Source organism: Loa loa (assembly GCF_000183805.2).
Source record: "Loa loa unplaced genomic scaffold supercont3.4, whole genome shotgun sequence".
Taxonomy (NCBI): Eukaryota; Metazoa; Nematoda; class Chromadorea; order Rhabditida; family Onchocercidae; genus Loa; species Loa loa.
This window is the reverse complement of record NW_018108184.1, coordinates 797,208-811,298: the sequence shown is the minus strand read 5'-3', so window position 1 is coordinate 811,298 and position 14,091 is coordinate 797,208. Positions and strand designations below refer to the sequence as shown.

Below are 14,091 nucleotides of genomic sequence, written 5' to 3'. Positions count from 1 at the left end.
ATAATTTGTTCACGTTTAAAGTCTGACAGTAGTAAGACCGTCCCGAAATGGTAAAACGGATGCAGGAATTGCGGTATCATGAATCAACCCAGTGCTTCTGGGTATATGAGTTATAATCGAATACCGTAAGTAATCTGACGTAATATGATGAATTATAATCGGGTGTCGAATACCGAAGAAGTAAGTAATCTGTGTAAAAGCTCGTTAATGTTGCAACAAGAGATATGAAGGGAAGTATTAAGAGATCAAAAAAGTCGACAACTGCAATCACATCTAGCAATGATATGTTTAAAAGCAAATAATTAAACTAATAAATGAGATGCATCATTTTACAAGACAAAAGCAGATACCTCAAGTGATTTAAGTTCTTGTTGATAACGTTATTACTTTTTCTACAAGAGCAATCTTAATATGTACAGATGATATGTGTAATCTATTTACAACTAATAATACAGTTTTTTAAATAAATAATCACAATGTGAGAAATTAGCAATCAGTTATGAAGTATAAATCATATTTCCTGGCAACACTGGATGTCACAAATTTGTAACTTCTAGAATCTCAGATTTTTTCAAAGAAATTGAAGGGAGATGTGAACTTCTTCGAATCTTTGAAAATTCATGTTCTAGAACGACACTCAAAAATCTTAAGAATCTTAATTTTCCAAAGCTCTCCCAAAGGGTCAACGATCAATCACATAACGATTACAAAAAAATAAATCTTCAGTTTCTGTTTTCTTGGAGAAATTGTAAATTCTTTCCAATTCAACACAAATTCCCCACCGAGAAAAAAAGCAATGAAATATTCAGGAAAAAAAACGCGATAAACTGAGACCTTCATTTTTGTTCTCTTCATCTGTATAGAAGCAAATGTAACAGTCACTCAATAAACGCATCAAATCTAAATCGCCTTCAACATCATTCGGTAAATGCCCTTCGCGGTTGATACAATCACGAATTCTACACCAACCGACATCATTCAACCAGTTTGACATCTTTTCACATAATTTCACCTGAATGTTCGAAAAAATGTGTTCGAATTAATGAAATCCGAAAAACAAATTCGATGTGTTCAAAATTTTAGCAACTGAAACTATCTGACTATGACTATCTTCGCCAAATTTCAAAAGTTATATCTGAGGAATTACAAAAGAACAATGACAAGAACTTCAATTTCAATTTGATTTTTCCATGATGGAAGGAAACACTTTAAAGAAGGATTGGAACTTCTTTATCGGTATTAGTCCGACCGCTCGCCGAATATAACCGTACAGGACTTATAACCAACTATTTAAGCCATCCATTGCTGAACTGTTCTTGTTTCGAAATTTTATGTGTGGAAAGAATATATATGGTTATATATGTGGAAAGAATAAGAATAAACGAACCTGTGGAACGTTATAGCCATCAGAAAGACCCACTCGATCGGCCATTGAATCGAAAAACACCCATTTATTGGTGTAGAGAGCATGCACGAACGCCACATAATGCGAAGTTTCGATGCAAAGAACAGATGCAAGCTGTAGCTTCTTTTGTGGTACCTGCGTTCGTCGAGATAGCGACAAAGACGATGTTGAAAACGCATTACTGCTGATGGACAATTGCTGTGGTTGATGATCCAAGCCATTGTGGGTTTTTTCATAACATATACCACAGTAAGTCACCTCAAATACAAATAATTTAAAGACTTCACTTCTTTTTTAAAACAACCATGAACCATCATGAAACCACAATCAATCCACCAAAAACAGAAACCATAAAAACCATTTCAAACAATACAAAAGATTAGAAAATGAATAACATATATATGAATATAAAATTCAATCAGAAAATCGTCATTTCAGTGGAGATATCAGAATCCTGATAAGTCTTTATTGTAACGTACAGGAATAAAAGCTTTAAAAAACTTCGAATTTTAAAAATAAGCTTACCTCACCAATGAAAACCTCCTTTGTCAGGAAGCATTCAGGACACATCATATCTGCACGTTTGCCGCAATTTATACAAGGCCGTTTACCTGCAAACGCATCTCATAATGAGCTAATAATTCTATTTAAGCAAAAGTATCAATTTCATAAAAACACACTTCAAAATAATGCTTTTTGATTAGAAATGGAGTGAATTTTGGTATCAATGTAACTTCGGACAATATTTATGAAGCTAGAATATAAATATAGTAGATCTTATGTATATATAGCGGGAAAAATTTGATAAAGATCTTTCCAGAAACAGACTTGGAAAATAAGAATTCAAAGAATACTAATTCGACATATCAATTCAAAAAAAAGGAAAAAAAACTGATTCATTTCAAATATTAGAACAGCTCACCTTCATAAATAAGATGAGTAATATCCACTTCCTGAGGTGGAAATATTTTATCAAAAACTTTCTGCTGTCCATATCGTGGCAATTGAAGAATCAAAACTTTTGGTTCCTGAAAAGAAAGCTGACATGTGGAATCACGGTAAAGAACTATCCAAACACACAGTAATTTCCAAATAAAATTGACAGAAATTTAATGATTGTCAGATAGTTTCCATCATTGAGATATCCAGTCACTTGGTATGTTTCTTCAGTAGCAGCTTAATTACACACCTAGATGAATGATATGCTCAGAATATGATCTTTACATTATTACACGTATCGCATCTATTTTCAATAATTTTGCGATATTAAAGTCAAATATAAAGTTTTTTTCTCATAAAGGCAAAGATCCAAAACGTCATTTTCACGACTTGATTTCGGGATGTCAGGTCTGACTAACTTACCTAAATCATGACTATGATTATAATCTAAAAATGAGTAGGGGGCATAATATTAGCACGTCAAGAAAACAGAAATAATTCGATGCGATAGGGGGCGAAAATAAAGCTACAAAAAAGAAAAATGTTATTGACGATAACACATGTCCCGTTCTTCATCTCTCAGCAGACCAAGTTTTAGATGTTTCACTGCCTGTAAGGTAGAATTTGGAAGTTAATAATGCAGCGTATCTCTTTCTGGGAAAATAATTATTACCGAGTACAATAAAGAGTCGCTAAATTATTAAAAAATTACTGAAATAAATTATTATTACTATTTAATAGAAACAAACTTACCCTTGCAAACTGAATATTGGATGCAAAAAGTGATCGTTCGAGAAGCGCCTGTACACTGATAAGTCGACGCTGTTTTTCGCTCCATAGATCTTCCGTTATTAACGGACATATATAGGCGGGATTTGTTTTGCCATCTGTCGTATTTCTAAATAGTTATTCAATTCAGCATACTAATGATTTAAGAAGTGAAATTTTTAAAATGGGCTACGCAAAATTATAGATCCGAGTACAGTGGAGGTTAAAACAAGTTACTGGACAAGTTTCGATAGAAGAACTGTTCCTGTTATAAAATACCGACCTTAATAAGCAGAATCAGAACTAAGATTGAACTTAATAGTCAATAATCTTTTAGAATCGTATCATCTCTGGTCTATGAAAATGTGGAAAGTGTTACTTCATTATAAGAAACGGTTCAACCCTCAATATTGTATTGAACAGAGCATTCAGCAATTCCTCAGGATCTTTTTCGTCAGTTGTCAAACCTTTCATTTTAGGTAACAGCACCTCCAATAACCGTCGTAATTTTAACACGTGATCAGCTCGAACAAAATGAAACCTGAGTTAATCCCAATATTTGATAATCTTAATTGAGATTTCACAAGAAAAAACATTGAAATTCAGAGTAAGAAATAATGGGAAAAAAAGAAATAATCTAAGAACAAACCTTCTCAATGGGTAAACAATTTCAGTTTTCAAGATATCAGTGACTTCTGTATGAACTGAATCTGCCTCAGTTTCACACCTGCTTTCCAATATGCTGAATAAATTTATAAACTCATTGAAAAGTCTTTTTTTTCGAAAAAATAGCCTTTTAGAAAAAAAGAGAAAAAAAAAGAACGACATCTATATTTTAGAAGACGCAAAATTTTTACTTCAGAGACTTCTGCAGTTAATGAAACTTCTAAATCAGATGGTAGCTGCAAGTGCTACACTATCTTCACTTCTTTAATTTATATGTATCAGCGTTATATTTGTAAATACTGTAGACGAATATCTCAAATTACACTATGTATATATTTCTCCAGTATTATTCACAATTTATACTACAAATCACCTATCAAATGCTGAACACTGCGAAAACATAGCATAGAGCGTCGTATCGAGATAGCAACTGTTCCGGAAACCTTGGATTCCTTTCATGCGACCAAGCAGATTCTCGACATTTTTCACTGGTAAACACGGTCGAACTTCAATACCACTATCCAAACTTCCGAAATTTGATGACACCACTGAGCAAAAAAAAAAACGTCGGACCGAATACCTTATTTCTTGAAGACTTTATGTTACAAAAATAATAAAATGTAATAGAAAATCATATTCACTTGTTTTCGTTTCATGATTATTGTTGTCAGGCATATCAGATAAAACGAAACGATCATCAGATCGAAGTGCACAATAAGGCACTAAAGTTATCGAATCTGGACTACCACTTGCAAAAACACCAGCTTTGTGAGCATCTTCAAGTTGTAGTTTATCCATCGTTTGCCAGTCCTGCGGCAAATCTCCTTCCTTCAAAAGAAATGAACTAGCACTATTTGCAAGAGGAACAAAACGATAGATAATATTTTAGAGCAATGTGCAATAACAACTTACGACTGTTAGAACTTTAATTCCTAGAAATCAAACTAAAAATCCCTGATTTCAATTTTGAACTACACAGGTTTTACTTCTATGTATCGTTGAATCTGTACTAATTTTACTCACAATTTCAACAGCAACTAATCGGTTGCTCTGGATTAACTCATTATTATTATCGATCCATTTAACAACACCACAGCGCAACTTGTTTCGATAAAATACTTCAACGCATGATCCTAGAAAACTGAAGATATTAAATTTCAACAGTTCTTCAATCCCTTCTACTTCTAATGGTTGCATAGGAGTTGACATAAATAAAATCATTCTAGGTTAGACTACCTCGGATCAGGTAAGTCTTTCACAGAATTAACTGTGACAGTAACTCCAAAGAGTTTAAAGTTACTAGATAAAAAACATCGGTCTATTAAATTTGATTGATGCATAAATACCTACAAAATACACTTGTTAACTTTGCATTTCATTAAATTATACCTAAAAGATACCTTTATATCAAAAGTAAATCCAAGATAAAGACAATCTAAGATAGTAGGGAAGAGAATTTGACATAAACAATCCTACCTACAGTAAATTGCGATAATTTGGATGTCTCCTTATTTTCTTTTTCGTTAACCAACGATTCTAGTTGTAAAGAAGACATATCCTTATTAATTCGAGTCGGTGACGGTAATGATGGCTGCTGCTGCTGCTGCTGCTGTGGTTCAGATGAAGATTGTCGTAATCCAAAGCTTCCAATACCTGAGGTATTATTTTCCTCACCCATATCCAATTCCTTCATGCATACCGATAATGGTAATAGACCTGCATGATTTGGTGCACAACGGAACAGCTCAATACATTCAAAATACCCTGTTCCACCACCTATTGCTTCATCCTATAATAACACGAAGTCATTACGTGTTTCAAAAATGAATGAAAACACAACTTTGAAAGTGAGAATATTCGTCAAAATTCCATCAAAACGACCTATTATTCAAGATAATTTGTTTACTTGGTAGGACTCTTTCTGCTGTATGAATCTTAAGGTTATCACCATTTTTAACAATTTGTCACATCTATGTGCATAAGATAATTTGTTTACTTGGTAGGACTCTTTCTGCTGTATGAATCTTAAGGTTATCACCATTTTTAACAATTTGTCACATCTATGTGCATACGATTTTCATATGTGCACATATCGCATACTGCTTCGATTGGTCAGCTTCCGCGGTTAATTTTATGGATGTTTATTGCCTTCCTAGCAAATACTGTTTCACAAAAGAAAGAGGGATACGAATGAAAAAAAAACGCATTTCTAAAATTCCGGATAATTTGAGAGATTTAACAAGAATCCTATTCTTTGAAACTAAAGAGAAAGTTGTTTGAAAGGGTAATACGCCAAAGTAAAAACAATTTAAAGAAAAAAAGAAAAAAGTACATGCCAAATGTTTACGGCGATACGGATTAAAGACATGAAACAGGGCAGAAAGACAGAAGGATAGACGTAATGCACTTTGAACGCAACTCGAAATCATAGTTTTTTCCTCTTCAGAGAGATTAACTATTCCAGTTGTACAATAATCTCCCGTTGAATTTTTAGAAAATATCATCTTTTTTCTAGGAGAAAACAAATCAGCAAAAACCTTCCTGACTAATTTTTCACTTCCACAGCGGAAAATACACAGCCGAAATTGTGATTAAAGTATATAATACAAGGAAAATTAGCTGACAAAATAAAATGAACTAACAAAATCAACTCCAACGTAGATGTTTGTATGTCCACGCAGATAACCAATCCATCGAGCTGTGCCTCGACGTGGTATGCCCAATGCATCGAACCAAACCACACGATCACCTTCCATTAGTCCTCCATCATTTAAATTCAACCTTAACTCGAACTTAAATTCTTTTCAGATTACTTCACAAACATTAAGCTAATAAATTATTTGCAAACATAATTGAGTGATCCTCCTAAATCGATAAAAATTCTGAAATCGTTTCAAACACTACTTAAAAAAAGATTCGTAGTAACCCTATAATTCTAAATATTACTAAAATCACAATACAAATATGTTCTTTGCCAACTTTTTTCGCGGAGATATTTTGATCGCAAAACACTTGTACTTTGGAAGATAATAAAAATCCAACCTTACTGTTTCCGTAGCTACCCGAAGCTTCGTTGGTTTAGTTCCCAACAAACTACGAGATGAATCATTTAAAAATGTTCTTGATGCCACATTATCATAGACAGGCTTTTTTGATGAAATTTTAGCGTTGGTATTGACCTTTTCTTGTAACTGCTGGCCTTGATCAATATCCAAGCTTGTATAACTAAAAGAGTTTGATGAATTTAAGGATTTTTAAGGACATAAAGACGTAACTTAAACTTCCAACAGAGACTTCACTCGCTTTCCTTGCCATCATTGTTCTTACCATAAGACCAAACCGTAGAAAAGCCAATGACAAATTAGACCACTACTATCACAGTTTCAATTAATTACTTATCAAAGCAACAGAACACGTACACTTCATCTGTATCATTCACCGGAAATCTGCCCACTGATGAGGCAGATGATGGGGGACAGCTTGGTCGTGGCGCTTGGCTATGACTGCCTGTTGCTGGTACAATTTTTATTGGAACTTCTCGAATCACTGAATGATTGGAAGAAATATTACTGCTACTGCTATTACTATCGAGACGAGTTATAGGAACGATAATGCCTTCGCTTTGAGTTGTTGACGGTGACACGGGTACACTAACAACCTCACATTCTCTGTGCCTGAATCGAAGCAGAAATTTATTTTCTCTATTGATTCAGAACAGATATATCTCGTGAAAAAAATATAGTAATCACATAAATTATTTGCAGATGCTACTTACTAAGCAAATGAAAATTATAAAAACAACTGACAAAGAATTCCGATAAACTTGCCGTAGCGGCGAGTAATCGTCAGAATAATGATCCAGATACGATGGAAAGCCATAAACAGAAAATGTTGGGTCTTCATTCAAAACATTTACGTTTCGTGGATTTCTTAAGCGATCACCACTTACTAGAACAGCTCCATTATGAGGAGCAGCAAATAGTCGTCGACCATTGTAAAATCCATCCATATCTCCAACAGCACTCTGTAAAGTACGATCGCAAGTTAAAATTCATTTATTCTTAAAGTCGAACGAAGTTTCTTCCTCTCCATGTCTCAGCTTTCAAGAACTTACTTCAACTAACTGCTTCTCCAACTAAGTTATTAAATAACTTTATTTTCTCTGTATCCCCTTTCTGCATTTCGTACGCTTTGATTTTTAGTGCTCTCCCAGTTGTTCTATTATACCAAGAACTACAACCAAAGTACAGCAGAACTGCAGTTAATTGAAGCAACTGATTATACGCAATCACATCTTAAGTTAAAAGAATTAAAAAGGATAAGGTCTCACTGTAGTAGAAAATTCTAAAACCAGTAAACAGAAAATTGCAGCAATTTTTTTGAAACACGATCTATCTAGGAATGAAAAATAACCAGAAAAGTGATTTCAATGGTAAGAAAAAATCCAGTGATTCATATCCGGGAGAAATATTGAGAGACACCACACTAGAGGAAATGATAACACAGCGAAAACACACAAAGGATTTGGGATAGTAGCGAGGAAGTGAACGGAAGTTCGAGACTAGTCGTGGAGTACCATCGTTCTGCCTTCATTTAAACTGGTAGCAAGCAGTGTGACATCGGAAAATCAATTAGGAAACACACATGCAACGAACAATGGTTTATTTAATGCAAATGCGTAAATAATCCTTAAATAATAATACTTATAAATGAATTGTATCCTGAACGGAGGAGATGAAATGATGATGAACTTGGAAAACCGATTAACCAAAATTTTATGCCAACAAATGATTTTTGAAAATCACAAAAAAGAAATGCACAGGAATAGTTTGGGAATAAGCATCACTTTGAAGTTAAATGAAAAAAAATTGTGCACAAATCTTTCCCCTCCACCCTCTACCACTACATTTCCAGCACTAATTCCAGAAATATTTTTCACAACACGACGCCATTCAGTTTAAGTATAATTGTAATGAACACAACACCATTCCACTTCTAACCACTAAATCAATCAGTTCCAACACCCAGTAACCATTAACAGCACCAACAGCTGATTCAGTAATGAAGTAAACAGAAGATGGGGATGAACTGGGTGCGTCTACTGGCATAACATTTTCCATTGTGTCAGTCACTCATTTTTCATCTCTTTTTTTTCGGGAAATCACAAAAAAGTACGGTTTTTCATGTCCGACCAAAAAATAAAACAAGTTTTTACCATTTGGAAAGGAAAGGAAAGTTGATTTTTATTGCATAAAAGCACGGAAATAGCAAATGATGCAAAAGAAATGGAAATATTAAAAATGAAAATATAACAAATTTATGAGTACTTTGTCCCGAAAAAAATGAAATGGTAGAATAAAAGGTGAAACAAAAACTGTATCCATTTGTTGCAAAAATAAGATGACACGAAAAAGGAAAATATGTGCAAATAAAGACTTCAACGATATGTACCTGTATATGAAAAGTAATGATATAAGCGGCTAACAAAAAACTCTGAAAAAACAAGAAAGACATTTCAAGAAACTTTATTTTAAACTTAAATAAAAGAATAAAGCTCCCGTAAAGAACCGTGAAGAACCGAAAAGAAGAAAATAACGGTGAATAACGGTGAATTATTATTTACATGTAAAATAATTACGTAACGATTAAAGCAACTTAAATAATTTTTGTATATTTTAAATTAATTTGGAATCACAAAATTCAAGAGCGACAACCGAAAATTTAGAAAGTAGCGACTTGAGAACTAATTTGAAATTCAACAACGAAATAATAAATAATGAAGCAAGACAGAACAAATCCCCGAAGACTGAAATAAGTTAATCGAAGCAATCTGATTCGTCAGCGTGTAATCGGTGAATTAAGATAAATGGTTTGAGGCAGTTATTCTAACCTTGGATGATTAACCCATGCAAAATCTGTTCACAATGAAAAACAAACTGCCTGAATGACCGAAAGAGTTTGGTGTTTGTTCAGCAACGAAAATTAGATACAATCCTTTTACAAAAATCATTTTCAATTTAAAATTGAAATTTATTGTTTCCAAATTGATCAATCCAGGATCCACTTAACTAAGACTTTGTGAAATTATGACATGAGTGACATGAAATTAATCAAAAAATTAAACCAGGACGTGACATGAAATTAATCAAACAATTAAATCAGAACAAGTTGAAATTCTTAATTGCCATTTTTTAATAGCTGTCAATGATGACCCAGTGGCGACCGAGGCGAAATTCCTTAATTGAATTCCACGATTCCATTTTCTCCAACCGATTTTCAGATTCACATTGTAGTAATGAATCAATTTTTACGAAAAGAAACATAGAGTAAAAGGGAAAAAGAAGCGCGAAAATGAAACTTGAAATTCTTTATATTTTCATAGGAAGCTAAAAACTAGTTTAAAACTGAATTTGCACACCTAAGTACAGACCCACATGATAGAAACGAATCACTGCTTTTTTTAACGAACCAATTAATACACGGGCAAAAAACAAAATAAAACCACACTGAAAATATAGAACGAATTAAAAAGCGAGTTTTTGAACTTCTATGGAAAATACGATATTTTAGTATGTTTTTAGAAAAAAAGTAAAATATTGTAAAAGTCTCTTATGTTTCAAATTAACACGCACATTACCTTATTCTTACCACAACTTAGCATAATATTCGATTTAGTACATGTTCGTTGCAGAGATACGATCACATTTAAAACTTTCAGTCTATTCCATTTTACAAGTCAAATTTCTTTTAATTCGTAAAGAATTTCCAGGAACTACAATTTTTTGCAAATCTCATATGCCACAATCAATAACTCATTGGAATGAACCAAAATGATACTTAGTTTTGTGGAATGTATAAGACCTGCTTTTTTTGCTTTTTTCGTGCTTTAATTTTATGCTTTTTTGTCCTCACCATCAATTAATGTTTCTTTTCATGCTCTGATTCATGTGCTTAATCCTCAGAAATGTAATTTAAAACCAGTCTTCGCCACTATTCCATTAACACCAGCTTATCTTTTACATCATAAAGATTTGAAAAATACGGATAAAAAAAACTGATAATTCGATGTCAACAATCCACGATTTCAATTCTCCTCTGTTTCCCTAAGATACTGACTGAATACAATACCCTCCCATCCCCAGTTAATTTCAAACCATCATTTATTGCACACTATATACACTGTAGAACTCACCATAGGAACAAAAAAAAAAATCCTTACATCAAGACGTATACCAAATAGGAATCCACTATCCGGCACGGGTTCACCAAACCATTCTACCCAGCCTGGCTTAAAACACCTTCCAGTCGTTCGCCTTTTACCGATTTCAGGTTTAAGCTATAAATTTTTTAAATAAAAGAAAGGAAATGGAATCTGAGAAAATACCTTCTTGAAATTTCAACAGGAAATAACTTTAAAATTGGAAATTAATTTTACAGAAATTTCATGAAACGTTTATGCTTGCTCTCATTCAGCACTGCACATAACAATTTACCCACTGAATTTCTAGAACATGGTCCACCATTTAACTTCTGCCCGTTCAGGTCTTGTGAAAATAACCTTCATTATATAAATACTTTAGCAATCAAAAATACAAACCTGCACTACCACACGATCCCCTACGCTTAGCTGGCTTACAAAATTGAATAAATCGGAATACTGATGAAAACGAAATCGAATTTCAATGTCACTAACTGCCTTTAATAATGAAGTTTCAAAATCTGTCAACAAAGCAACCTGAAAACCAAGCATACATGAAGAAACTAATAGCATTAAAGTAATTACAATTAAAACATGAAGCTTAAATTCGTAAAACGACATGCAATGTTATGTGAAATTATATAATATGACGAAACTTTACGGGTAAGATAGCAATGATCTTCATTTACAACCACACTACAGAATATAAAAAAAATAGAAAAATTAAGTTAAATTGATGGAAAATTAAAAAAAACCTTTGTCGTGGATACCCGTAGATAAACATCACCGAATTCAAGACATTTCATAAATAAACTATCTCTAGTGGTTGAATTTTTTATTTCGTTATGCATATTATTGAAGCGTTGTATCGCTAAATCATTTTCCGCTGCGGATCGTAATAAATGACCTCTTTCTACCTTAAGAAAAAGATCCAAATCAACAAGATGAAAACATAAAAAATTATATACGACCATTCTCAAAGTGAGTAACTGACGATTAATTTAAATATCAGTGTTGTTACAGCACTATTTAATTTGAAAATTAACATAGTTCAAGGTGTTGTAACAACCGTCATTTTCATATATCAACAGCAAAAACTTGAAATATTGCAAGGTTTTTGTGCAAAGAACAAACAGAACATTTTCCCATTCGTATTAGCAAAGAGATGAATTTTAGAGTTCATATTTACTTACAAAACACCACATCAAACAGTAAAAGGCAAAAGCAAAGTCTGCATATGAATAATCTCGTTGAACAAATAAGGAAGCTCATTACCAAGAAGTTAGGTAATATTAATTAGGATACAAACCGCCATGGAGTCAGACTATAGTACCAGAAAAAAAATTTGCACAACATCATTCAGAGGAAGTTTTTTTGATTATACTCCGAACGTTAAGGGTAATTCAAAGTATCAAATTAATAAGCAAACAGTCCGAAATATTATGAATATATTAATAGAAGTTATCGCACTTTAAACAGATACTAGAATAAAAAACCTTAATTTTAGCACAAAATCGTTTCCGCCTTCGATCATACATTTTACCATCACAGTTTTCTAGCAACAACGATGTGATTAACGACGTAGTTAGAGCACGGTGATCAGCAGTATCGTTTGTCATTGCTTTTGAAAGAATTCTCAAAAGAAACAAAGCAACATTTCGCGCATCGAATGTTTTTCCAAATTTATTAATCTAATACGATGAATGCATTCATCATAGTAAATAATTTCTCAGGGATTAAAAATTTTGTTGCAGCATTAAAGAAACTGAAAAACATATATCTGAATTACAGACACACATTTAATTCATCAAATATACGTTCAAGAAAAGAGTAATTTAAAGTTTAATTTCTCGCTCCTTTAATCTTTCGAAACTCAACTATAGAGAGTCCAAGCCTAGTTTTGATTCGAAAATGTCTGATTACAAGGTGTAGTATATTCCTCAGCAATGATGGTCAGTACAATAACTTTTCGAAAGCGGTTCTGTAGTTTCGTCAAAATGATCCAATGTTAACAACTGATATCGATTTTCGAACAGTTTTTGATTGCATGAAATTCTCACATACCTCGAATGATCATCCTTCCACGTGGTTGGTAATGATAACGGCTTCTTCAGTAAATCACCAAACGGTATCTTTGGCTCAGTGGTAGGTCCAGTGGGATAATGCAATGCATCACTAGAATATTTCTTTATATTACTATTCAAATCCATTGCCCTCACTTAATCTTAACCATTAAAAATTAAGTTCATTTATACGGAAACATTCAAACTCACCATTTTAAATTTAAATATGTAATGATTCGGTAAGATGTAATCAGAACTAACCTAGATGACAACAATTCAGTATTCCGTAATAGCTCATAAAATCTCCTTATGCCTCCTTGCATAAACCTGAAATACGGAGCAAACATCTTTGTTTCAACATTTACATTCTTATTTGCTCAGTGAACAAATACTTGAGTTCAAAATACTTTATGCTGTAAACAAATCTTTGTGTTCACATATTAGTGCTCACTTAAAAGATATGTCTGAGTGGTAATTCATTCGGATACTTGAAACAAAGTTTTGTAATTTCTATTTACTCTCTTACTCATTTCTCTACTGCAACAACATATCCAGTACGGTATTTATTTATTCAGTTTGACAGAGTAAATTAGTGAGATGAGTGACAATGCAAGTCTATCCTGATGATATGGGTCCACTAATTAACATTAATTAAGCAAAACTGAGCCGAACAAGAGATGTAAGATTACCCAACGCGGCCCGTGAAATACTTACACAATCGGTCAGTTGACCAAAATGTTTTATTGCTTACAAGTTATTTGCTTATTAATTTTGTGTGTATGTTTTTTTTCGTGAAGCTTCTTTTATACTCTGTCAATTCTATTTAGATAGTTTTTAGAGGAATTATACTTTTTGATGACGTTTAGAGATTAATAAGGAATATTGTGGTAAGGAATTAAGAGTGATTTAAAATATTGTTGAAATTGATGAAGCAGCAACGAATGACAGCATTTCTATCACAGTGTATTGCTAAGAATTAAGAATTTCTTCAGAATCAGCCTCTGAATCAGTTTCTGAAAAATGAGGAGTGGATGATAATTTTGGAGACACTA

General features: G+C 33.0%; 1 protein-coding gene across 1 annotated transcript; it reads right to left on the bottom strand.

The window, feature by feature from the left end:
* Window positions 1-781: 781 nt before the first annotated feature.
* On the bottom strand, window positions 782-13,372 carry LOAG_16468 (CBR-CYLD-1 protein). The gene is made up of 21 exons (XM_020449119.1): window positions 13,301-13,372; window positions 13,041-13,151; window positions 12,473-12,611; window positions 11,732-11,893; window positions 11,376-11,513; window positions 10,998-11,114; window positions 7,606-7,802; window positions 7,198-7,452; window positions 6,821-7,003; window positions 6,421-6,559; window positions 5,255-5,567; window positions 4,802-4,911; window positions 4,420-4,606; window positions 4,152-4,326; window positions 3,762-3,854; window positions 3,492-3,653; window positions 3,098-3,242; window positions 2,328-2,433; window positions 1,931-2,016; window positions 1,388-1,663; window positions 782-1,012 (listed from the first exon to the last, which is right to left on the bottom strand). Exons 1-21 carry the CDS (start codon window positions 13,360-13,362, stop codon window positions 806-808), a joined length of 3,363 nt encoding a protein of 1,120 aa, XP_020307436.1. The 5' UTR covers window positions 13,363-13,372; the 3' UTR covers window positions 782-805.
* Between the last annotated feature and the right edge of the window lie 719 nt (window positions 13,373-14,091).